Source organism: Heloderma suspectum, chromosome 3 (genome assembly GCF_057233095.1).
Source record: "Heloderma suspectum isolate Gila_16-S chromosome 3, 16-S_ref, whole genome shotgun sequence".
In the NCBI taxonomy this organism is placed as follows: Eukaryota; Metazoa; Chordata; class Lepidosauria; order Squamata; family Helodermatidae; genus Heloderma; species Heloderma suspectum.
The window spans coordinates 269966649-269992461 of record NC_139460.1 but is presented as its reverse complement, the minus strand read 5'-3'; the positions used below and the strand labels follow the sequence as shown (position 1 = coordinate 269992461).

Sequence of the window (25813 nt, the reverse complement as noted above, 5' to 3'; positions counted from 1 at the left end):
TTTGCCATAGCTTTCCTCCCAAGGACCAAGCGTCATTTAATTTCATGGCTACAGTCACCGTCTGCGGTGATCTTGGAGCCCAAGAAAATAAAATCTGTCACTGCTTCCATTTCTTCCCCTTCTATATGCCAGGAAGTGATGGGGCCAGATGCCATGATCTTAGTTTTTTGAATGTTGAGTTTCAAACCAGCTTTTGCCCTCTCCTCCTTCACCCTCAACAAGAGGCTCTTGAGATCCTCTTCGCTTTCTGCCATTAGTGTGGTATCATCTGCATATCGGAGGTTGTTGATAATTCTCCCAGCAATCTTAATTCCAACCTGTGAGTCATCCAACCCGGCGTTTCTCATGATGTACTCTGCATATAAGTTAAATAAGCAGGGCGACAATATGCAGCCTTGTCATACTCCTTTCCCAATTTTGAACCAATCGGTTGTTCTATGTCTGGTTCTTACTGTTGCTTCTTGACCCTCGTACAGGTTTCTCAGGAGACAGGTAAGGTGGTCTGGTACTCCCATCTCTTTAAGAATTTGCCACAGTTTGTTGTGATCCACACAATCAAAGGCTTTAGCGTAGTCAATGAAGCAGAAATAGACGTTTTTCTGGAATTCTCTTGCTTTCTCCATGATCCAGCGAATGTTGGCGATTTGATCTCTAGTTCCTCTGCCTCTTGGGAACCCAGCTTGTACTTCCGGTAGTTCTCGGTTCGCATACTGCTGAAGCCTAGCTTGTAGGATTTTGAGCATCACCTTGCTGGCATGTGAAATGAGGGCAATTGTGTGGTAGTTTGCACACTCTTTGGCATTGCCCTTCTTTGGAATTGGAATGTAAACTGACCTTTTCCAGTCTTGTGGCCACTGTTGAGTGTTCCAAATTTGTTGGCATATTGAGTGCAGCACTTTAACAGCATCATCTTTTAGGATCTTAAATATCTCAGCTGGGAGACTGTCACCTCCGCTAGCTTTGTTGTTAGTAATGCTTCCTAAGGCCCACTTGACTTCACTCTCGAGGATGTCCGGCTCAAGTTCAGTGACCGCACTGTCATGGCTATCAGGGACTTTCAGATCTTTCCTGTATAGTTCTTCTGTGTATTCTTTCCACCGCTTCTTAATCTCATCTGCTTCTGTTAGGTCCCTGCCTTCTTTGTCCTTTATCATGTCCGTCTTTGCACAAAATGTTCCCTTGATATCTCCGATTTTCTTGAAGAGATCTCTAGTCTTTCCCATTCTGTTGTTTTCCTCGATTTCTTTGCATTGTTCATTTAAGAAGGCCTTCTTGTCTCTCCTTGCTATTCTCTGGAACTCTGCATTCAGTTGGATATATCTTCCCCTTTCTCCCTTGCTTTTCGCTTCCCTTCTTTCCTCAGCTACTTGTAAAGCCTCATCAGACAGCCACTTGGCTTTCTTGCATTTCTTTTTCTTTGGGATGGATTGAGTTGCTGCCTCCTGAACAGTGTTACAGACCTCCGTCCATAGTTCCTCAGGTGCTCTGTCTATCAGGTCTAATCCCTGAAATCTATTCCTCACCTCCACTGTATATTCATAAGAGATATGACTTAGGTCATACCTGAATGGTTTAGTGGTTTTCCCTATGTTCTTCAATTTCAGCCGAAATTTGCAACAAGAAGCTCATGATCTGAGCCACAGTCAGCTCCAGGTCTTGTTTTTACTGACTGTATAGAGCTTCTCTATCTTTGGCTGCAAAGGACATAATCAATCTGATCTCTATATTGACCATCTGGTGATGTCCATGTGTAGAGTCGCCTCTTGTGCTGTTGGAAAAGAGTGTTTGCTATGATCAGCGTGTTCTCTTGGCAAAACTCTATTAGCCTTTGTCCTGCTTCATTTTGTACACCAAGGCCATGCCTGCCTGTTATCCCGGTGATTTCTTGACTTCCTACTTTAGTATAGGGGTGCACGAAAGTCACTTACCCGGTCTCGCAGCTTGCCTCGCGGTGGGGGGGAGGCGCTTTGCTGCTCCCCCCAAAGTTCAGGCCGGGGGGGGAGGCTTCCCTCCTCGCCCGGCCGAAATTCAAGCCGGGGAGGAGGCGCCTCGCCTCGCCCGGCCGCGAAATAAAAAGTAAAAAAAAAAAACGCCCTCGTGATAGGCTATGTGACGATTTACGTAGCCTATCACGGCTATATCTGCAAAGTCAGCCGTGATAGGCTACGTTAATCGTCACGTAGCCTATCACGGGTGACTTAAAAAAAAAAAGCGCATATGCAAATGGCGGCCCCCATAGGGAGCCGCCATTCGCGTTCCTTATTTGGTCGCTGTAGTCTATGTAAATCTTTACGTAGACTACAGTGACCAAATAAGGAACGCGAATGGCGGCTCCCTATGGGGGCCGCCATTAGCCGTATGTGCTTTTTTTTTTTTAAGTCACCTGTGATAGGCTACGTGACGATTTACGTACCCTATCATGGCTGACTTCGCAAATCTAGCCACGATAGGCTATGTTAATCGTTACGTAGCCTATCATGGGGGCGTTTTTTTTTTTTTTTTACTTTTCTTGGAATTTTCTTGGAATTTTCTCCACAAATTTTTCTTCTTCTGGGAGCTGCCTGCCACTCCATCTCAGTGGGACTTTCATAGAAGGCATTTTGGCCCGAAGTGTTTGGAGGGCCTCTGACAATAATAATGATCTTTGCTTCATTTATATGCCACTTTCCCACACAATTATGCCCAGTTGCTTACAAAATATTAAGTGAACAATAAGAGCAAGAAATATAACAGCCTATTACTTCTGCCTACTGTAGGAGTGCAGAACCTGCGACCAGTCCAGATGGCCCCACTCCCTTTCCCCTGACCACCAGTCACTTGGTGGTTTCTTGACTTTTGTGCATTTTTTCCAGTTCATAAAGGTTGCAAAGCCTCTCTTGTGCTTTCATTACTGACAGTAAGAGTAGGGGTGTCCATCACTGGGAAATCCAGTTCTTTTTTGACTTGACAGAGTTCCGTGGTGTGTACTGCTTGGTTTATGTTTGCGAGCCAAACTGTGGACTTTCCCCTGAACTCCAGGAACATTTTTTGCACTTTTTCCCCATAGGTTCTGCAATTTGTGCAAATTTCTGAGTAATATGTGCAAATTACAGCTCAATTTGCACAAATTACAGCTGAATTTGCACAAATTGCTCAGAAATCTGCGCAAATTTTGGAACCTGTGGGAAAAATATGCGCAAAATGCCCAGAAAATCTGCAAACTGGCCCAACTCAACTGCAGACTGAGTAGAGTGCTTCAGCAGGAACTGAAACAAAGTCCGGGGGGGGGGGCAAAACTAGGAAAACTCAGCAAACTCCACCCCCAAACAGTTTTCTTTGACATCCCCAAGTAAGAGCTTTAAGCTAAAATATGCCAGCATTTTGGTCCCATCCCTTTTGCCTTTGGCCGCACCCACCACTAGAATGCTGCTCTTAGACTGAAAGTGGTTCTGCACCCTTGGCCTACTGCTTATTTATTGGCCTTTTTGTGTAGGTCAACAAGGAACTTGTTCAGGTACAGAGATATTTGTTCTTGTATATTGAAATACTGTATGCTATTGTATTGAACTATATTATTTTATATAATATCCATTCTCCCCCTTCACCATCACTGACCCTCATCTCCCTGCTCCCACCCTGATGTTTTATTTTTACCACACTCTCATAATGCTGTTATTCTCCTTCCCCTAGGTTAATTTTCAATTTTCTTGCACTTCCTTTGCCTTCCTTTCTCCATAGCTCCTTCCACAGTTCCTATCATGCACCAGGTAAGTGCCACCATGAGGAGCATCACACTGTCGTGGCCTCAGCCGGAACAGCCCAATGGCATCATCCTGGACTATGAGATCCGTTACTATGAGAAGGTGAGCCGGATCTGCATCCCCGAGATTAGCAGCACTATGGGCTCAAGACCAGCCACCGTAAGCCTGAATGTATTTGAGGGAAGGGAGTTGGGCTGGGCCATTAATGAGTGGAAGGGGGTGTATGTCTGAAACTCCCTGCTATTTTTTCCCCATGTTGTGGAATGTTCAGTATTGGCCTGATCCAAAGCCTTGTTGAAGTCAATGGGGAGACACCCTGTGATATCAGTGAGATGTGAGGCAGGCTCTTTCTTTTGAAAGATCTATACCAGTTAGGCTTGTAGCCCAATCCTGAGCTGGGTAAAACAGGTTTATCTGTTGTTCACATTGCCCTTCTACACCATGATTTCAGCATCATGGTATTCTCTACATTCCAGCACCAGTTTGCCACCCTGTGGGATCCTTCCTATTTGCTCTACCTTGAGATTTTTATTTTTTTTACTGAGTACTGATCCTGTCAATGTGAAGGCCCATTTTTCTAAAGATAAAACTCTCTCCTGTGAGCTGTCTCCTGCAGGGATCCATTCTACCTAGCCATAAGGGGTGCATGGGACACAGTTCCCTTGGGACATTCTTCCACAGCCTGCTAGGGACCTTTCCATGGCCAGCCTTCATGCACTTGCTTTAGTTCCAAGATCATCCACACCCCACCAGTGTGACCTGCTTAGCTTGATCCATGTTACCTGCTGTTTGCCTGAGCCATAACATAGTGGCAAAGTGGGAATTCCTCTCCCAGGCTTCACTAAGCCAGTCAGTCACACTGTTGCAGAATAGTCTTTGAAATGTTAGTTAACTGAAGCCAGGGACTCCCCATTGGTTCCTGCTTGCCTGCTGTGTATACTTGTGTCATTTCCTCATATTCTTGAATGATGATTGTTTTTGGCATCTCATAGCTTGCTAGGAGTGGCAGTCTCTGCACTGAACAAACTTTGATGATGTATAGTGAATACTTTGCCCAGTCTATGCCACTCCCCTGTGCTAGTATTATCCTCCTAAAGCTCTTTCTTAAGCCCCTGCTTTCCAGAGATAACACCTGTTTTATTACTTTGTAAGAGTTGGATAGGTAGAACCCAACACAGATTGCCGTAGATTGGACTATGAAATAGTTCTGCCCCTGAGTCCCTGGGGGACAGTGAATGTTATCAAATGCCAGATTGTGAGGAAGCCAGTGTCAATTGCAGTGCTACTACACAGATCTGCCAACCATGCTTGGTATTGTTTATGACTACAGGTCTACCTGAGCAGACATGGGAGGCAGCAGCAGCATTGTACCTCTTCGCATTGCCACAGTTGTATTAGACCCTTCTGCTTCAGTCTTTGAATATTCAGGGGAAAGTGAAATAGTCCAGAGAAAAGGGAGACACAGAACAAGTGTGTGTGTGTGTGTGTGTGTGTGTGCGCGTGTATAGTAACAGGCGACACAAATGATCTCCAGTAAAAGGAAAGATTTGGAATGTAAATGGCCATATAAATAGAAAATTCTGTAGCAACATGGGGTTTTGATAGTGCAATTCATTGTCAAGCTGAGAGGATGTGGACATCAAGGAGTCCCAAATTCATGGAACCCAGTACCATAGTAGCCATGGGCAACTCACTGCTTTTCACTTTCTGTTTGCTACCTGTCAAATGAATATCTGGGACTTGAAGCATAAGAAATAGTTTATGACATTGATGGGCCATTTGTGGCCCTCTGATGTTTAGCTTACAACTCCCATCAGCCCTAGCCAGCATAGTCAGTGGTGAAGGATGATGAGAGTTGTAGACCAAAACATCTGAAGGACCATGTTGCCCTTCCTTGTTTTATGACAATTTCCAGGTCCAAAAATTGGTTAGAGTGGCATTGTTTTCTTCAGGCCTCATCGTCACTGAGACATAGGATAGAGAAGGCCCCTTTGCCTGATGCACAAACCAGTTGCATAACTCACTCTGTGAATACCTTAGAGTGAGCTGTTTAACTGGAATCTTATTTAGGCCATGGCACCCACACTACAGCACAGCTAGGACAGAGACTAGAGACTAAAAGGAGAATTTGATAAAAGGCTGACATTAATTTTTGAGTCAGAAGCTAAATTTTTGGCAATATTTTATGAAACTCTAATAGCCAAACAAGGTATTTTAAAATATGGGTCATGTCACCATTTTCAAGAGAGGAATAGGACATTTGTTGATAGGGTTCAGAGATAAAATAATATAAGATTTAGGACTCAGACACAACCCCCAAATCAGTACTTGAGTTCTGATATTGAAATTCAGTTCCAAGTAGAGGCTGAATTTGCAAAGTACACCTCTGAGATTGCAAGCAACTTTTGAGAGTGACGGACTTTCACATATGCTTGTAAAGCTGGTCACCAACATAAAACTTGACTCACAGCTGAAGGTGCACATTGCATAGTCTGAAATGTGTTATGTTTGTGGTGTTAGTTGATGTGAAAGCCCTGTTTGATGGCTGAAAGTCACTACTGAATATTCATAACGTATGAAATAGGGGAACATGCATGTATAAATTCAGCTAGAATTTCTCATATGCTACTCATTTAGGAAAGGTGATAGGCTAGCCAGAATAGTTAGGTACTGGATACTGAGCTAGTTACTCAAGAAGAGGAGTACACAGCCTTTTCAGCCTCAAGGAGGGATGTCAGAGGAATCTGGTTTGCGGGTGGAGCTTGGCGATTTTTCGCCAGCTTGGCCCCCTGAATGCCAGCTCGTGGATCCTCGAGCTTGCCCAACTTGGTATGCACTGACTCAGCAAGTTTGGGTTTCCCACTTGATCACAAGCGGCCATTTTGCGCAGAAGTGGTGGCAAGCTATTTACAGAAATTCTGATTTTGCGCAAAGTTGCGTCCATAAATAGTGGGATTTGTGTAAAATTGCCGGTGTAAATGGTCTAATAAGACCATTTATGCCTGTAATTTTGTGCAAAATCACGATTTTCATAAATAGCTTACCTGCGATTTTGCGCTAAATTGCAGCTTGCAACCAAGTGGAAACCACCATGAGCTCTTGCTGGACCATTGGGTGGTTTGTTCCGCACACCCGCCATGGTAAGACAAATGGTAGGAGTCCGGCAAGCACCCCACAAACAGGCTGCGGGGGAGTTCACCCATGCCTAGCCCCGGGGGCCACATCAGGTGCCTACCGGGGTGTCAGGCCAAACATATGCATGCTCAGGCATGCATGCACACATAAACATGCCAACACATTCACACCCTCAGAGACGCACATGCACTCACATTCATACACACATGCATGCATGCACACACACGCACATACTTCCCCTCCACAAACACACACTCTCCCCACTCGCCCCAGACAAGTTTTTCCCTGCCCAGTGCTAGCAAGAGAAGCAGTTTCCTTATCTCTGATCTCTCAGAAGTTCAGAGGTAAGGGAAGAGCTTCCCTCATTAGCACTAGCACAGGAAGGGTTTCCTTTGATAGCCTTAGTGTTAACACTGGCAAGGGAAATCACTGGTGCTTTGGCTAAAAAGGGAAATTCTAGGTGGGGTTGGCACAGCTCTGAGGGCCACATGTGGGCCAGGGATTGTGCACCCCTGCTCTAGTGCAAAACCTTTTCTACATGGTCAGATTTTTGCACAATAAATGTATACTTATTACTCATTTGTTGTACACAGCATGCACATCTTCATTCTATGTTGCACTTCTGTTGCAAGAGTATCTCATTCTCTGAATATTGACTCACTGTACTCTCTTTTGTACCTTCCCCAACAGAGGACATTCATTGCATGAGCAGAAATGTAGTTGCACAACTGTCACAGGCACCTATTGGCTATGTTTTGGGATAGGGTCAATGACCTGTGATATAACTCTCTCCCTTGTAGGTCTGCATTATTTAATGAATTCTTAACTAAGGTTTATTACATCTTAAACTGTTGTCATTGTATCAAAGTCTGGGCACTCCCCCCCCCCCACACACACACATACACCACGGAACACCAGCACAGAATGAAGCATCTAGTTACTTCTTTATTTTGAATGTGGAACACACTGTACTACTGTGCACTCCATAACTTTTTTAAATTATTATTCTTAAGAGGTTGGAACTTACATTAGTCTGTACAGTAGTGCTCATTTAGTTGTTTTTAATGGGGGCCAACAACAACAAGGCTATCTGGCTTTTTGATGACATGTAAATGATATAATATTGTTGTTGGAAAAGGGTATGTGAGAATAAAAATATCTTGGGGACACTCTTTGGTTATCTATAAAGACCCAGTTCAATCAGCCCTTGCCCCCCAATGGCCCAAATGCAGAATCCTTGCAGCACTGGTTAGGTGATTTAAAAGAATATTAACCATCATCACCATCGCACTGCATCCCATGGACCAGGCCAGATGGGAAGCTTGCAAAATGTCATTGCTTGCATGTTCCTTGGCCCTCTTGACGGGAAATGCAAGGAAGAAATTTAATGTTGTTTTTCATTGCCACTATAACTTTGATGATTTATCAGCACCAAAGTCATTCCTGGAAATATGTTGCTTCTTCCCTTTTATGAATTCCTTTTCTTTGCTGTTCCCCAAAGGATCACAGTGAGTACAACTCCTCCATGGCCAAGAGCCAGACCAACACAGCGCGAATTGATGGGCTGCGACCAGGGATGGTATACGTGGTACAGGTGCGAGCCCGAACTGTGGCCGGCTATGGGAAATACAGTGGGAAAATGTGCTTCCAAACCCTGACAGATGGTGAGTGTAACAGAAAAGGGGGGGGGGAAGAGGAGGGGGAAAGGGAGCTGAGGAAGGGGGGTGAGGAAGGGAAGGAGATTGCACTCTTTGTCAAACCTCCAAGCTGTAATTGGATTAAATCAACTTGTCTCTCCAAACCCTTGCCTCCCAGAGGGGCGGCGTGGTGAGAGCCAGGTGATTTACAGAGATGTTTGATTAATTGCCATCTGGAGGACTAATCTGGCTGAAATCTCTTATCTCTGTTTTTGACCTGACCATGTAAGAGTGTGCGTGTGTATTTTGCTTTCTGCATGTGAACGGGCTCTGAATATTTGCGTGCAAGCTAGGGAGACATAAGAATACCCTCTCTATGTCAGAGCAGTTGTCCACTTACGTTCTTCCTTCAGCAGTGGCTAGTGCATTATGTTACAGAAAATTTGTATATGAACATAGTGTAGTGTGTCATTCCTAGTGGTTCATGCCTGACATATGATAAACGATTGTTTAGGCAGTTTAGAAAGGCACCAGAGATCAACATTCAGGGCCTGGTCATCTTTACTAATGTCTTTCGATTGTAACACTGCAGCATCTTCCTTGGGCTAATCACAAGTTCACAACACTCATAGCTTCTTTTTGGATTCCAGACAAAACAGAAACAGACCCATGTACACTGGTTTATGATTTTGTGAATGCGATCCATTTATTTAAGCACAACAGCCTAGCAACAAACAACTAGCAAAAGTGCATAAAAGAAATCTTAGTTAGCTGAGGTACCTATATACTAGGGATGGACTAAGCTGTCTTTTTTGCTTTTTACAACTTCAAGATTGTTTTCGGGCACAAGTTCATTCTGACGTATTTCCCCATCAGCTGGACAAGTTTCGGTTAAAAGTCTGCACAAAAATACATATGCATTTTTTTTGTATGCTTTTCTCTTTAAAAAACACATTCTGAACACATTTCTACTAATAAATGTGTTGTAATGCAATTTTTGCTAATACACCAATTGCTTTTGCAAGCAGTTTCCCCTAATGTATTCATCTTTGTTCACAATTTTCCCTAATGTATGCCTTTTTGTAAGCAATTTCCCCTAATGTACGCATTTTTAAAGCATATTTTGATGGGAGAACTGCATCGTGAAATTCGAAGTGTGAAAACCAAAGGATAATTCTGTTCCTGTTCGCATACTAGTTTGGGAAGTGCAAATTAGGCCAGTTTGTATTAAAATATGAACCAGTTTTCTCCCTCATCCCTAAATACTCTTTAATTTACTCACATAGTCCTTTCAACTTCAGAAGTAGAGAAAGATGAAGCCAGGCACTCACAGTTGTGCCTGTGTCTTCATTCGTCAGTGGTGGAGACCTCAAAGATTTGCTGTGAACTGCTGCCCAGAGACCTTTGGCTACTGGGTGGTATTAGCAATGTAATAAAATAAATAAAAATATACAGTCATAGCTTCTTTTTGCATTCCAGACAAAACAGAGACATACCCATGTACAGTTGTTTATGGTTGCACTTATGGTTTGAGAGTGGTATTTCTCACCGAGCTTTTCTGCTCCTGTATACTTCTGGGCTTCTTCCAGCCTCTTTTTTTTTGGGGGGGGGGCAGGGGGGGAGGTAAGTCCAATACAGTCCAGTGTGACTCTGGCTGATGTTCAGTGAGAACATCTCCCCCTCTAATCAGCTATGTGAATTATCTGAGCAAGGTATCTGAGCAGGTCCAGCCATCCTGGTTTCATCAGACATGACCTTTGGAACACCTCTTTGTTGTGCCAAGTATTCTGTGCATGCTAACCTATAAGAAGTAGACAGCATTTAACATTTAGGGATTTTGCTAACTCGCCTTACCTAGAATGGACTCTTTATCACATAAGGCAGTGATCAGAAATGGTGTGATCCTACCTACAAACTGTGAGAAACAGGAGGTGAGCTCTGAGGTCCTGTACTTGACTCCTCTTACCCTTCTAGGTTAGAATGGGCATTTCAGTTAAAGATTTCCACAGTAGACAGGTGCTTGTGGTTGGTTCATCAGGGTTAAATCCAGGGCTGCTGCAAGGGGGACGGAGGCGATTTCCCCCAGGCATCAACTGTTGCTGCCTTTGAATTCTTACACTCTCTTCTCTTCAGCCAGGAGCCAATGAGCACTGAGCCAGCTCTACCTGCTTCCACCTCACTTTCTTCCACTGCTGCCCCCGCCCCCCATCACCATCCACTTGTCACATTCCCCAACTCACAGGGGATGAGAGGAAGTAGCTAGGATGCCAGCCAGCTGTGGTATATCCTCCCTCATCCCACCTGCATCATTAAGGGCTAGCAGTGGAAGAGCCATGAGCAAGTTGCACTTTTTGCTGCAGGTAACCTTGCACCGTAAAGGAAGAAGAACTCAGAGGTGAAGTGGGTGGCAGCAGCCTCCACATCTTCGCCCTTTGCTTGAGAGACCCCCCACTTCAGAACAGTGCTGCCTGTGGAGTGCCTGTGCCCATGAAGTATGGGGGGCAGGGGGGAGAGAGAGAGGGAGGGAGAGAGGGGGGGGGCAATAGCAGCAGTGGGGCAAGAAGCACTCAGTTTGTTCCCGATGTCTTTTTCTGCTCTCTGACAGCAAATACATTTCTTCTGTCTCTTTTTTCTAGTCGTCCTCTGCCCTTTCCTAAGGCATGTGTTGTTCAGACACCAAGCCATAGGAATCTCTGGGGTCCTAAAGAGCTGTTCGCTTTCCTCTCCCCTTTTGTCCTCCTTTCTCCTGGCACTGGATGGAGGGGATAGGAAGAGGCAGAAATGCCAGTGGCGCAGCCAAACTTGTCTTCTGTCTTTCTCTGCTTTTACTCTCTAGGCAGCAAAGACTTTTCTTCTCTGCTTCTGTCTCATTTGCAAGTCCTTGGAATCTCCCTAGGCCTAAAGAACTATCTGTTCTTCCTGCCCCTCCCTCCCTTCCTCCCTTCCTTTCTCCTGGCAATCAGACTATGTCTCTCTTGTTGTGGGTTCATCTGAGATCAGACACTCCTGGTTCTATGGATTGTACACAGTGAGTGGGGCCTGGAACATAGGTGGGTGGATGCTAAAGAATTCCATCCTATTGCAGATGCAAAACTTGTGAAAACTTTGCAAAGCGGCTTAGACTGTGTGCAGGAACTACAGACCCTGTTCCCCCAGGCATGAGCCCTCACCCTCAGGCTTCTGTCCCCAGCATGAATTAGGCCTTGGAGGGGCAATATCTTGTGATTATGGTGTTCTTCTGCGCAAACCCAATGTGTTGGGGGTGGGTTGGAGTAGCCCCATTTATATAATTTCCCCCCTTTAAGATAAACCTTCCCACAGTACCTACAATTGCATTCAGCCACTTGTATTGGGTGGCATCATTTTGGGATCGATGCATGCAATGTGGTGGGGATGTTATCTCTACACTGCTGCTAGCTGATGTGTCTCCATGTTTAGTTGTGTTGCAATGTCACTTCAGTGCTCAAGGCCAGAAAGAATGTGTCCCCATAAGCAACTTCAACAGCAACAAGCTGTGCAGTGGAGGCACTTTATTTACCACGCTGGCAGTAGTATTTCGTCTTGGGCAAACAGCCACATCTGGTCAATATGTCACCCAGTGCTGCTGACTAGTGTGCAGTGGCATCCACCTATCTGTATGCAAGCAACTACCGAGTACCGACACATTTTAAAAAATGCATACATTCTGTTTCTGTCTAAGAAATAATAGACAGCTGTTGCATGGTACTTTGCATGAAGAGGTGGTGGGAAGAGCGACCAGGCTGCTTTTGATCAGCACAATAATTTGATGATACTGGAACACATACTAGCCACAGAGAAAGCTTCTAAAAGCTCTTCAGTTGCCAGTGATACACCTTCTTTGACCGCCACTTGTGCCCAACTTCCCTGCTACCAGACTTTGTAGCTTCTCCAGCCTTCTGAATTGTGGCTGGTGCCTGGCATTCCAGGGTGAGCCACAGCAGATGTGTCCTCCTGCCACTTCTGGTGTACTGGTAGGCAGACACTGGAAGGTGCTGGCAAGCTGTGAACTCCTCACACCCAGCTACTATGGTCCACTCCTGTCTACCACAGACTTCTTCTGACCACCACTTGTGCCCAACTTCCCTGCCCCCAGACTTTTAGCCTGCCAGTTTTCATAGCCGCTGTACACTCCAGATGACAAGGAAAATGCAGAAATGCTCTGTGGGGAAACCTTCTCTTACATCTCCAGTGTTGATAAGCACCAGGGTCTCCACACACCCCTTTGTGCTCTTACATCTGTGGTGCAATCCTTGTGGAGAGAGTGAAGCAGAAGGGGGGCACCAAGGACATGCCTTAAAAACTTCCCTAACAAAACCTGTGATATCAGTAGCAAAACCTACAGCGGTTCATGAGTTATGGTTGGAGTGAACACACAAAAGCTGGGAAATCATTTTTTCAACCATAATGCCAGCCCCCTATCAAGCCACAATGTGCCTTGGCAAAGGGACCAGCACAGACTAGGGGGTGGTGGAACAAATGGGAAGTGGAGGTGGAGGTTATGGGTGCCAAACTGTTTACCACAATTCTCCTGGCTTTCCCTCAGCTGTTTTCACTCAGGCATGGGGGGGCAACTCTGACTTGGCATGCATAGTATCTTACAAGTCCAAGCACTCAGGCTGTTGAGGGATAGGTCCCAGAGCCCTGTGGTTCAATGGCCATGGGTGCATCCCAATGGGCTCCTGCCCTTCATCACTTGCCATGCATGTGCTGGTCCCTTTGCCCAAGGCATGTTGTGGTTTGAAAGGATTCAAGAGTTCTAATTTAATAAGGAAATGGGGAGCATGCACATGCACCATATTTCTGAATAGATGGACGTCCTTTATAACAGGTTTTCCTAATACTTACAATTAGATAGGCAAGGAGAATACTATGTCTGAAATATAAGCAGCTAATTGAAACTTAATAAGAATGGATATTGTGTATTATTAAATAATAATTGATTGTTAGATGAGAAATTGCTTAGGATTTAAGCATCAGGCAGGAGATGAAGCAGGTTGCCGGTAATTAGCTGCAAATGACAATAAGAAAATTAAACAGAGGTGTGAAATATTTCTATTTGTATGAATTTATTTTAAGCTGTTAGGTATTAGTGGCAGAATTATCTGAAGATGAGCAATAAAGTTAATACAATTCAATTGTTAACTGATGTTGTCTACAGGTCCATTGTGGTAAAGACTGTACAAACTATAAGTTTGCCAGTTTGGTTGTAATGGCAATCTAATTTTGGTTAGCCGAAAACCAATAAGCATGTAATTACTCTGAGAGTGTGAGGAGGCAGACAGAATATGTGAGCCTGAGGGTCTTTCCAGATTTGTTCTTATAGTGCCAAACCATGATTTCGTGTTTCATGCATATCAAGCAGCCATCGTTAAATGTTTCTCCCTACCACACAACTTGTTAAGCTTCAGTTCCTTCCAGGCAAGATTTGGCTCTTAGGGACAGTATGATAGTGGATGGAAGTTTAGACAGGATCAGGAAACAACAGGTTAATATCCCTATTTGGCCATGAAATTCATTGTGTGGCCTAGAAAAACCTTTAGCTTACCTCATTTCATAAATTGTCAGATAAAATGGGACAACCTAGGTGTGTTATTGGGCTCCATCACATGGGGGCAGAAATCCGCAACAATCGCAGTGCTTCCCTCATCTGGTTTCATTGTGGGATTGGGTTGTGGTCCATTATATGGATGTCCCCATCTCGCCATGTTCCATGTTTTACCTTTTCATGGGTGGTGGGAAGTCGCTCATAAAGACTGCTCCTTTTCTGCTATGATTCATTACACGTGCTGGAGCTATGGCAAAAATTTCTCCCTGGTTTCTGCCCTGTTCCTTCCTCCCCTTGGACATTATTACTGGTGGTTGGCTTATGAGTGACACACGGAGAGTCCCCCTCACACACACATACACACATACACACACTGGTTTTCCAGCAAGTTGCTGGATTCCTTTCATGTGCTCAAGCTGTCTGCCATTTACCCCTCCCCCCCAAGCCTTCACTGGCTTCTTGAAAGCAAGGAGCCTGTGAAAGCTTGAGCAGAGGCAGGAGTTGTCCTCCAACCGTGTGCCCTCCCCTCCTTGCAAGGAAGGGAGAGAGTGCAGTTCGCAGTCGACTCCTACTTCTGCCACTTGACAGCCGGCGCCTCCCCCCTGTTCTTCCCTCCTTGCCAAGAGGATCCCCACTCAGGATCTCCCGGTTGCAACAAGCCCCACAGCCCATCCTCAGTGCCTTCATCATCCTGACCGCGCCCCCAACAACCAAAAACAAAGGCCTACAGCCACCCAAAGACAGTGGTTTCTTCCTGCTATTGGAGAATTTCATGGGGAGGTCATAACGCTCCTGTTCCATGGGCTGGAAAAAATACCACATTTTTTGAGTTTGGGGAAAACATCGGATAGGCTGGGGAAAATGGCAGGAGATGTCCTGGAGGTTAATGACACCATCTAAAGGGCCTGCAAACTTTTGTGAGTGAGCAATTTCAATAGCAGGATAAAAGCTCCGTGTGAAGAAGCCCATTGTGAACTCCTGGGAGGAATGGTGGGATACTAATGTGATCAATGAATAACAGAGATTTATTATTAGCCATGAAGGCTTGTATGAGTAGGCAGGAAGATTACAAAACTCTTTTCTTTTCCAGATGACTACAAGTCAGAACTGAGAGAACAGCTGCCTTTGATTGCTGGGTCTGCAGCAGCAGGGGTTGTCTTCATTGTCTCCTTAGTGGCTATTTCAATTGTTTGCAGCAGGTACCATTTGATACATTTTAAATTTAGCTTTCCCTTTTCATTCCAAAGACTGGATGTCCTTGGAAGAGATTGGTCAGTGGTCAGGATTGGCCCAAGGCGTTTTGCTGTCTGAGGCAAAAGACAAAATGGCACCCCTCCCCATCCCATGTACAGAACCTGGCTGGACTGGCAGTTGAAACTTACTCCAACACTTGCAATGAGATCATGTCCTCCAGCACATCTGAGGCAGCAGGCTAATTTAGAGGGCGCTGTCTGGTGGAGGACACACAGCTCTGTCCTCCACAGAAGGGAACAGCTATGGAATTCAGGAGGAACAGCCAGGAGGTTGCTACTGCTGTCCCCCAGTAACTGCCACCTGAGGCGATCACCGCACTCTGCCTAATGGTAGGGCTGGCCCTATCTGTGGTTGTTACACAGAACACATCCTGTGGATCATTGTATGTGCCGATGGAAATATGGTTTGCATTATTTAAATTGTGTGTTCTTTAAGAAGGGCAAATGTTTTGGCTAGAAAACACACCCAGATACTGGGGACAGAGTTTTGTATGTAGTCTCCTCTTATGAAGTATGCCCAGCAACAACAACAACAACATGAGCCATGGCAATCTCTGCATTTGATGAGCTTTGCTCAGGGAGTATCTCCATTTGATGGGCCAGCCCTACCAGTAGTCAGATTGAGGCAGTTGCCTCAGGTGGCAGGTTTTGGTTGTCATGAAAGGGCAGAAAATGCTTGGTTATTTAATTTGTCATTATTGTATTTTTACTACTGGGGATGATGTGAGGTTTTTGTGGGATGTTTTGCCTCATGTGCCAAAATCACTTACATGGTTTTGGGTGCTGTGCACCTTGACTTCAGAGTGGAGGAGATGGGCAGGCACCATTTGCTGCTCCAGCTCAGGCTGCAAAATGTCTTGGGCCAGCCCTGACCTGCTGCCTTTCAGTATTGGTCCTGCACTTGATCCACACTGGCCTACCAAAAATTTTATCTCCAGCATTTCTTGTTGACTGAATTTATGGTATGTTAATCCTATACTCAGCCATCATGGTACAATGAATTGGGCCAGAGTACTCTGTCTTTTCACTCTTCATTGTTTTTCTCCCTCCTGGCCTTGCTGCTTCCACCTTACACAAAAAGCTTGCATGTTTGGGGTGTTTAAAACCTAATGTGAATGCTGTATTTCACTCCCACCTCGCTCCTTAAACAGCTGCAGAAATATGTACCCTTAATTCGACCACTTGCTCATGGCAAATGTGCACTTCTTGGTGAGATGTTCTAAACAATTGAAAAGGATGGTGGTGGAAAAGCAAAAGTTCATCACTGAAGCTCAGAAAGCAAATCACCCTGACAGTTTCTGGCAGAGTGCATTTCCCATGGAAGGCTCCCTTTTCATTTGGCATCAGTTGAAGGTTTTAGGCTGCTGTTCTAAACATACTAGTGAGCAAACCCCATGGAACCTAGTGGGACGTACTTCTGAGAAAAGAGGTATAGGACGGCACCGTTAGTCAGGTGCTAAGCAGTAAAACACCAAAACTCTGTGAGCCAATATCATATAGGTTTCGGCTACAGTGTTGATAAGGGTGTGTAAAAGTGAACCAAGTGCCACTGAGAGGCTGGACTTCCTGCCTCCCAGGAGGAGCAACATCACAAGGAGGAAACCAACCTGGTCCCATACATCAGCCAGAGAGGGAAGAGCCGCAGGGAGCTTACTCCACCCCTCCCTGCTAGAAAGAACATGCAGCTCCAACTGACTGTTCCCTGGGACTGCAGACTCTGGCCTCATCCATCAGCCAGAGAAGCAAGGGCCCCTGGGAGGCTGCACTCCCTATCTCCCAGAAAGTGCATTATGGGAAGGGGGAGACCAACCTAGCCCAATATATCAGTCAGAGATGTAATTGGTTGCTTTCCCCTCCTCCCTCCCAATCCCTTTTCCTTTTGTGTCATGTGTTTTAGATTGTAAGCCTGAGGGCAGGGACTGTATTAATATTAACCTTTGTAAGCCACTTTGGGAGCCTTTTTCGGCTGAAGAGTGGGGTAAAAACGCTATGAATGAATGAATGAATGAATGAATGTGTATTACTTGGGCATTAATTGAACTAGCTTTGACTTTTTGTTTTCCTAGGAAGCGAGCGTACAGCAAAGAGGCAGTGTACAGTGATAAGCTACAGCACTACAGCACTGGTAGAGGTGAGTGTGGAAGACGCCCCAGAAAAGTTGAGGACGGGCCAGGAAAGTTGTAAGAACTGTGCCTAAGTGTTTTCTGTTGGGCAGGTTTGAGATCCATAATATTGTTTATAGTCTAATTTAGAGGTGACACAAAGCCAAGGAGACTGAATTCAGAGGTATGAATGGAGGACAAGTTGGGAAAAGGGGCAGGGGAAATGGACAAGAGAAGTGAGATAATTTGGGTTGGGGAATAAGGGTTATTTCTAGGAAGTTGTAGACAATTGTTTTGACTTCAGAAGCTCCCTGTAAATTATGGCCTGGAAAAAGTGGAACATAGAGAAAGATGCTTATGAGCATACTGGCAGAGAGCAAGCATAGTTTGAGCAGAAGTTTAAGCTTGTATGGCAGCCAGGATTTCCTTCAGAGACACTCAGAAGAGTGAAACAAGAACAGAGAGCAAGGAAACTGGGAGAATGTAAAGATTCGCAAAGCACTGAAGGAAATCCTCAGCCTCTGATCATTGTGCCTCCTGGCTTTTGTGTAGCCAGATGTTTAAACAAATTTTTGGAATGTATTTTACCAATACATATTTTAGGAAAAATGAGAAGCCAGGATAGATGGCACTTGTTTGTCATCTGCTCCTCAGCTGGTTATGTATTTGCAGTATGGGGCTTGTCGTCAGCCTTTCTGCAAATGCCCCTGAGAAACGGGTCTGCACACAGACCACAGCTAACCAAAAATGGGAGTTTGTCACAGACTACAGTAAAGAGTAACTGCCTTTGTGCCTGCCATAGTTTGACTAGCAAGCAAAGACAAGGTCTTGGAAGGAATCCATAGGCGAACATTTTTATTTTCTTTGATCTATAAAGTCCCTCCACTTTTTTTTAAACTTCCTCCTTTAAAAATCTATAGATGGCTTTTCATCAGCTGTTTAGTAAACATATCATATTCAGATCCTTCCCAGAATGCAAACTGAGCTTGTGAGAGGCAGCAAATGAGCGTTTATAACCTGTATTAGGAAAGTTAATAGGATAATAAAATAGCAAGGCAGCAATCTTGGCCAGTGAGTAATCACTGACCACCTACCCTTCTATGCCTGCGCCTACACATACTTTACATGCTCACTGTGTATGCAGAACCAGCTGCAAACAATTATATTCGACAGTTCCCAGGTGTTTCAGGGGAAATCTCCAATACATATGCACATAGCTCTTTAGGGCTCTTCAGATTACAGCCAGCAGCAATACCCAAGTAAACCACACAGCCAAAGCAGGAAATGAGGTAGGGGGAAGAAAACCAAATTGAGAGCAGCTGAAATCCAATTTGCACTTTTAGAAGAGAAGCCTCCCAGACTTTCTCTTTCTTTAAAAAGAAAATGTGAGTCTAAGGTCTCAAGGAGGAGGTACTCATTATTATTTGGATGAATGTGCAATCATGGGATTTAAGATTAACCAAAAACATTCTACAAATGGACAGAACTAAAGTTTCATGCTAAAGCTATAGTTGCAGAACTTCCTGATCTTCCAATGCGTTGCTGTGCACCCCTGAGATTTTTAACTTTTTAACTTCTAACTTTTGGATGAAATGTCTCTGCATCTCTTCTTATTTTAAAAAGAAGCAAATTCAGCTGAAAACACAGAAACCAATGCAGACTGATGCTGAAGTCTAATGACTGTAAAGAAATTTAAAGCAGCACAGTAAGACCAATATGAATATAGATGATGGGATGCTTAGTCTAGAAAGTGTCTAAGATCTACTATTTTGGGTCAGAAAATAGTGACCACATATCTTTTTCAGGCTGTTTAAAGGAATGTATGATCAGATCACTTAAATTTTTTAGCACAGTGCAAAAATATGTCCCTGTTTGGACTAAACTATATAGACAATTGTTAAAATTGCCAAAAATGTATAACCCAGTATTACAGCTGTATACATTGTTATATCAGTTTTTAAACTATCACACTGGTATTTTGAGTACACTGAGCACAAAGGTCTTTTATAGACCATGTTTTATTTTTATCTGACTTTTTAAAAACTAAACAGTAAAGGACAGTATCTATTATATAGCTAGCTGTTCTTACAGTAATGCATGCATATACTTATGAATGGAAATGTGAGAGAGTTTGGAACTTAGCATTCAGACACTGACAATTTTGAGGGTCCCGTTTGTGGAACTGTAACCCTTGGAGCTGAGGGGAAAAATATGAACACGTGGTGCTAAAATTGTACCAGCAAATGTCATGAAGGGAACTGTGACAAGCAGACTTCGAGGCTCTGAAATAGTCTAAGAAACATTCTGGTTAGAGAGGCAAATCAAGGGACTGCTCATCTGAGATTCCCTGAATCCATGAGACTTCTCGAAAATGTGATCATGGAGTCTTGTATCACATGCATTTTTCAGTAGAGTGATTTGTTTTGATAAGGTGTCCCCTGGCTCAACCTCAGTAGAGAAATCATCAAGCGAGACTCAGTGGGCTGGACAACTGGCCTTGTTATCATCTGCTGCCAGCATTACATTGTCCTGCTTGGGGCCAAGGTACATGTGATCTGGGAAATCTGTGATTAACTCTTATGTTGTCTCTTTCTTTTGCTAAAAGCTACAGTGGGGGGATTTTTACTGGGGCTGCAGCATAGAGTGGGGGGAGTTAACCCTCCCTACCCCCCAATTCCAATTCCCCAATGCAATACCCAACTGCTAGTTCTCACAGAGGGTGACACATATAGGCACAATATGAGTGTCTGTATGTTTCCTCCTACGTGGCTTATACTGTGTGTGTGTGTGCGCTCACGTGTATGAAAGAGAGAGGTTTACGTCAAGGAATCAGTGTGTGTCTGGGTGGTGGAAAACATTAACTCTTCCTCCCTCCACACTTGGGCCCTAACGGAAAACGCCCAGTCTCCTGTGTCATGTGTACGCTGGCTTTCATGTTTAATTTGTTTTGCTTTTAAAAAGACTGTAGAGGGGAGCAGAAAATAGCCAAAGACAGTTATCATCACCATGTCAAAAGGGTCAGGCATTAGCTATAAAAACCAAGGTGTAGAGCAGTAGTGGGCAATCTGGTGCACGCCAGATGTTTTTGACTACAATTCCTTTAAGAGACAGTGGTGTAGTGGTTAGACTATCTGACTGGACTCAGGAAATCCAAATTCTAGTCTCCACTTGGCCATGAAGCTCACTCACTGGGTGACTTTGGGTCAGTCACTGACGCTCAGCCTAACCTACCTCACAGACTTGTTGTGAGGAGAAAATAGAGAGGAGGAGAATTATGTGTACACCGCCTTGGGCTCCTTGGAGAAAAGGTGGGATATAAATGTAATAAATAAATAACACAACCCCCAGCCAGCATGGCCAACTAAGAAATTATGGGAATTGTAGTCCCAAACACTTGAGGGGCACCAGTTTGCCTACTGCTGATTTACCGCATGGGGTGGGCAGCCTTCCATGCTTCAGATGTTGTTGGTCTCCAGGTCCAGTCAGCTCTAGGTGTGGTGTGGCCAGTGGCAATGGATGATGGGAGCTGAAGTCCAACAACATCCAGAGGTTACCCACCCATGTCTAGAGAATGATTTGATGGGGCAGATGATAAAGAGCAGCTGGCAGATGTTCACCTCAGTTCTAAAGCTGCTCCATTCTGAGCAGTTTTCTACTTTGAAGGTAAGGAAGGTGAGGCCTAGCCAGGACGTGGTTGGGAAATTATCTGAAAACCCCACATCCCTTGTTATGAGATCTTTGTAGGAAGGGTAGGATACACATATTGTACCAAATGAATGTGTGAGCCCAGCTCTTCTCAAAGCTCCTAAAATGTCTTCAATGTATAGAGATTTATGACTTTAGAAGGACATGGATTTCAGGCTTTATTTTAACATGTATTTTAAAAAGTGAACAGGAATGTGGCCTTAGGTCACACAGCATGGAAGAAATTGACTCAGATTGTTAGTGGTTCTGAGATGCACATGAATTGAGAAAAGTTGGTCCCGACACATAGTGCATGTTGCCCTTCCCTGTCTTAGGGTGCAATCCTATGCATGTTTAGATGGAAAAAAGTCCTACAACTCCCAGCATTCCCCAGTCAGCTCTGCTGGCTGGGGAATGCTGGGAGTTGTAGGATCCCCCCTCCAAACATGCATAGGATTGGGCCTTTCTTGGATAGAACGGTGTAACTACAGCAGCAAAGTGAAGAACAGAAGCTGGAAGAGCAACAGCAAACTGAGGCAGAAGAGGAAAATGCTGAGGTAAGGAAAAATGAAGTAGAGGATACTCCTTGGAAAAAGGGTGACAGTTAGGAGCAGAAGAAGCCACCCTACACCAGTGGAAGCAGTGGAAATATGGAACCATTTCCAGGTACTTGAGGATGAGACTGGAAGATAGCCTGCAGAGAAAGAATTACAGGGAAACCTGCATGAGAGCATGCAAGAGGCTGAAGGCCAGTCAAGCAGAGGCAATGAAACCAAGGCCTACAACAACAAGAAGAGTAGTAGTAGTGGTAGACTCCTTGCTGCATGGGATTGAAACCCAAGTATGTCACAAAGACCCATGGACTCACCAGGTATGCTGTCTCCCAGGAGGATGGATTAGAGACATGACTGAAGGGTTGCCTGCACTCATAAAGCCCACTGACAGGTATCCCTTTCTTCTCATCCATGTGGGAACAAATGATTCCGCCAAGCGGAGCTACGAAGAAATCAGGTCAGACTTTGAAGCTTTAGGAAGGAAACTCAAGAACTTTGGGGCCCAGATAGTTTTCTCATCCATCCTTCCAGTAGTTAGAAGAGGGATAGAAAGGGAAAGAAAAATACTCCGGGTGAATGACTGGCTATGAAGGTGGAGCCGGTGCGAGAGATTTGGGTTCTGGGACCATGGGCTGTACTTCCTGGAGGATGGGCTGTTGACAAGGGACGGGTTGCACCTCACAAAGGATGGGAAGAATGTGTTTGGCCACAGCATGAAGAACTTCATCAGGAGGTTTAAACTGAATCCTACGGGGGAGGGAGACGTAAAGTTGGGGGTAACAACAGATGAAGGCTCATGTACCACAATGGAAAGAACAGCTCTAATAATGCCCAATAATAGTCTTCAGAAACATGTAGAAAGAAAGCCAGACTATGAAGCATATAGTCTTTGATGTCTGTATACTAATGCCCAGAGTACAGGAAACAAGCAGAACAAACTGTTAATACAGGAGGGAAATTATGACTTGATAGGTGTAACTGAAACTTGGTGGGATGACTCCCATGACTGGAATACAGCAATTGAGGATCTAACTTGTTCAAAAAGAACAGGAGGAACAGAAAGGGAGGTGGAGTTGCACTACATGATAAAAATATATATCTCTGCACAGAAATACAGGAGGATGAGCTTGAAGCCCCATCAAGAGCATCTGGGTTAAAAATGGAGCAAAGAATGAAAGGAACCTGGTGGTCAGAGTGTACTACCGGCCACCCAATCAAGGAGAAGATGAGGATGAAACTTTTGAAAAGCAAATTGCCTATGTTTCAAGGAAGCATGATGTAGTGGTAATGGGGGACTTCAATTTCCCCGATACTTGTTGGGAGACAAATTCTGCAAAACATGGTCCCTCCTGAATTCCTGACTTGTGTTGCTGATAACTTCCTCCTACAGAAAGTTGAGAACTAGATTGGCTATCCTTGACTTGATCCTAACCAACAGAGATGACTTAGTGGATAAAGTTACCACTTACTTGTGGCCACTTACTTGTGGGGTGCCACAGGATTCCATCCTCTCCCCAATGCTATTTAACATCTATGTGAAGCCACTGGGGGCTATCATCAGGAGGTTTGGGGTGCAGTGTTATCAGTATGCGGATGACACGCAGCTCTACCTCTCATTCAAATCTTCACCAAGGTTGGCCGTAGAATCCCTGTCCAAATGTCTGGAGACGGTGAGTGGCTGGATGGGGAGGAATAAGCTGAAGCTGAACCCTGACAAGACCAAGGTACTTTTGGTGGGAGACAAGAGGAGGCTGGGGGATGTTGACCTGGTGTTAAATAGGGTACAGCTACCCTTGAAAGACCAGGTCCACAGCCTGGGGGTCATTTTGGACTCCCAGCTGTCCATGGAGGCTCAGGTGTCAGCTGTGAGCCGGACAGCGCTGTATCAACTCCATCTGATACGGCGGCTGCGCCCCTTCCTTCCTGACCATCTGCTCCCATCGGTAGTACATGCCCTGGTCTCCTCTCGAATAGACTACTGTAATGCGCTCTATGTGGGGTTACCCTTGAAGACGGTTCGGAAGCTGCAGCTGGTACAGAATGCGGCAGCTTGCCTGATTAAAGGCAGCCGCCGGCAAGATCACATCACTCCAGTGCTGAAGGAGTTGCACTGGTTACCAGTTGTTTTCCGGGCCAAATTCAAGGTGTTGGTTTTGACCTTTAAAACCCTATATGGTTCCGGCCCAGCCTATCTTAAGGAGCGCCTCCAGCAACACCAGACAGGCCGCTTAACAAGATCAGCCTCGGATGGCCTTCTCTCTGTCCCATCAGCCAGGACAGCTAGACTGGTGGGGACTAGGGAGAGGGCCTTTTCTGTGGTGGCCCCTAGGGAACTCCGTCATGCCCCCTCTTTAATGAGCTTCCATCGTGCATTAAAAACGTGGTTGTTCAGGCAGGCATTTGGGGTGGGTTAGGGTATTTAAAAAAAAAACGTTTATGGTAAAATTTTATTGTTTTAAATTGTTTATGGTGGGTTGTACATCGCCCAGAGTGGCTGGGTGACCAGTCAGATGGGTGATTAATAAATTTAATAAATAAATAAATAAATAAATAAATAAGTAAGTAGCAGTTATGGGAACTCTGGGGGAAAGTGACCATGTTATATTACGAGAAAAGGAGTTCAAAATGGGTGGGAGCTTTTTAAAAAGGAAATTCTCAAGGCACAATTACAAACAATTCCATCAAGAAGAAAAGGCGGAAGACAACAGAAGAAGCCAATGTGGCTTCACAAAAAGCTTAGAGATGACCTGAAAACAAAAAAGGACACATATAGGAAGTGGAAGGATGACCAAGCTACAAAGGAAGTAGGGATGTCAGAGAATTTCGCCACGAATCTCGGGGAGGCCGAATGCCAGAGCATTCGCCCCCCTGAAATCAGTGGCAAAACGGTCATCCACCCCCCCGCCCCCCCTGGGACGGGACTTACCTTGGGCGAATCTCCCTGGCGGCAGCGGCGGCTCCGGCGGCGGTGCGGCAGCGGCTGTGGCAACCGGTCTTCCAACCGGCCGCCACCGCCACTGTTTCCAGTTAAAAAACAAAACACGTGATAGGCTACGTAAAGATTTACGTAGCCTATCACGGCTAGATTTTTTAAAAATACCGTGATAGGCTACGTAAATGTTTACGTAGCCTATCACGGCTGAGTAAAAAAAACACAACCCCGCACGTATGCAAATGGCGGCGCCCATGGGCGCCGCCTTTTGCGTTCCTTATTTTGGCATGTCTAGTCTACGTAAACGTTTACGTAGACTACGGTGAAAATAAGGGGAACGCAAATAGCGTAGCATCTACGCTATTTGGGTTCCCCTTATTTTCGCCATAGTCTACGTAAATGTTTACGTAGACTAGACATGCCAAAATAAGGAACGCAAATGGCGGCGCCCATGGGCGCCGCCATTTGCATACGTGCGGGGTTTTTTTTTTTTACTCAGCCGTGATAGGCTACGTAAACATTTACGTAGCCTATCACGGCTGACTGCAGGGACGCAAACGGCGGCAGCTACGGCCGCCGCCATTTGCAGACCCGGCCGGCCAGGATTTGCGGCGGGAGGGACGGGGCGCCTCCCCCCCGGCCAGAATTTCGGGAGGGAGGGATGGGGCGCCTCCCCCCCCACCTCGAATCACATTTCGTCAAAAGCTAAGTGACTTTCGTACATCCCTAGAATACAGGCAGGTAGCACAGAATTGCAGGGGTGGTGTCAGGGAGGCTGAGAATGAGCTGAAGTTAGTGAGGGATGCTAAAAGCAACAAAAAGGCTTTCTTCAGATATGTGCATAGTAAAAGACGGAGGAAAGAAATGGTGGTTCAACTATTAAGTAAGGATGGCAAAATGATAACAGCTGACAAAGAAAAGGCAGAAGTGCTCAATTCCTACTTTGGCTCAGTCTTTTCCCGAAAGAGGGTCTATGAGCCCCCTGGCAAAGGCAAAATACAGGCTGAAGGGGCAGGAACACCTGCATATGGTCAAGGAACACCTAATTACTTTGAATGAGTTCAAATCTCCAGGGCCGGATGAACTGCTTCCTAAAGGAACTGGCAGAAGAGCTCTCAGAACCACTGTATTATCTTTGGGAAATCATGGAGGACAGGTGAAGTGCCAGATGATTGGAGGAGGGCTAATGTTGTCCCTATCTTCAAAAAGG

General features: G+C 45.1%; 1 protein-coding gene across 1 annotated transcript in view; it reads left to right on the top strand.

The window, feature by feature from the left end:
• Positions 1-25813, top strand: part of EPHB1 (EPH receptor B1) — a 552359-nt gene that overhangs the window by 452825 nt on the left and 73721 nt on the right. The window contains exons 6-9 of the mRNA XM_084846918.1: positions 3718-3899; positions 8377-8539; positions 15169-15277; positions 17398-17462. Of these exons, the coding sequence (XP_084703044.1) occupies positions 3718-3899; positions 8377-8539; positions 15169-15277; positions 17398-17462 (519 nt within the window). The remainder of the gene's footprint in view (positions 1-3717; positions 3900-8376; positions 8540-15168; positions 15278-17397; positions 17463-25813) is intronic.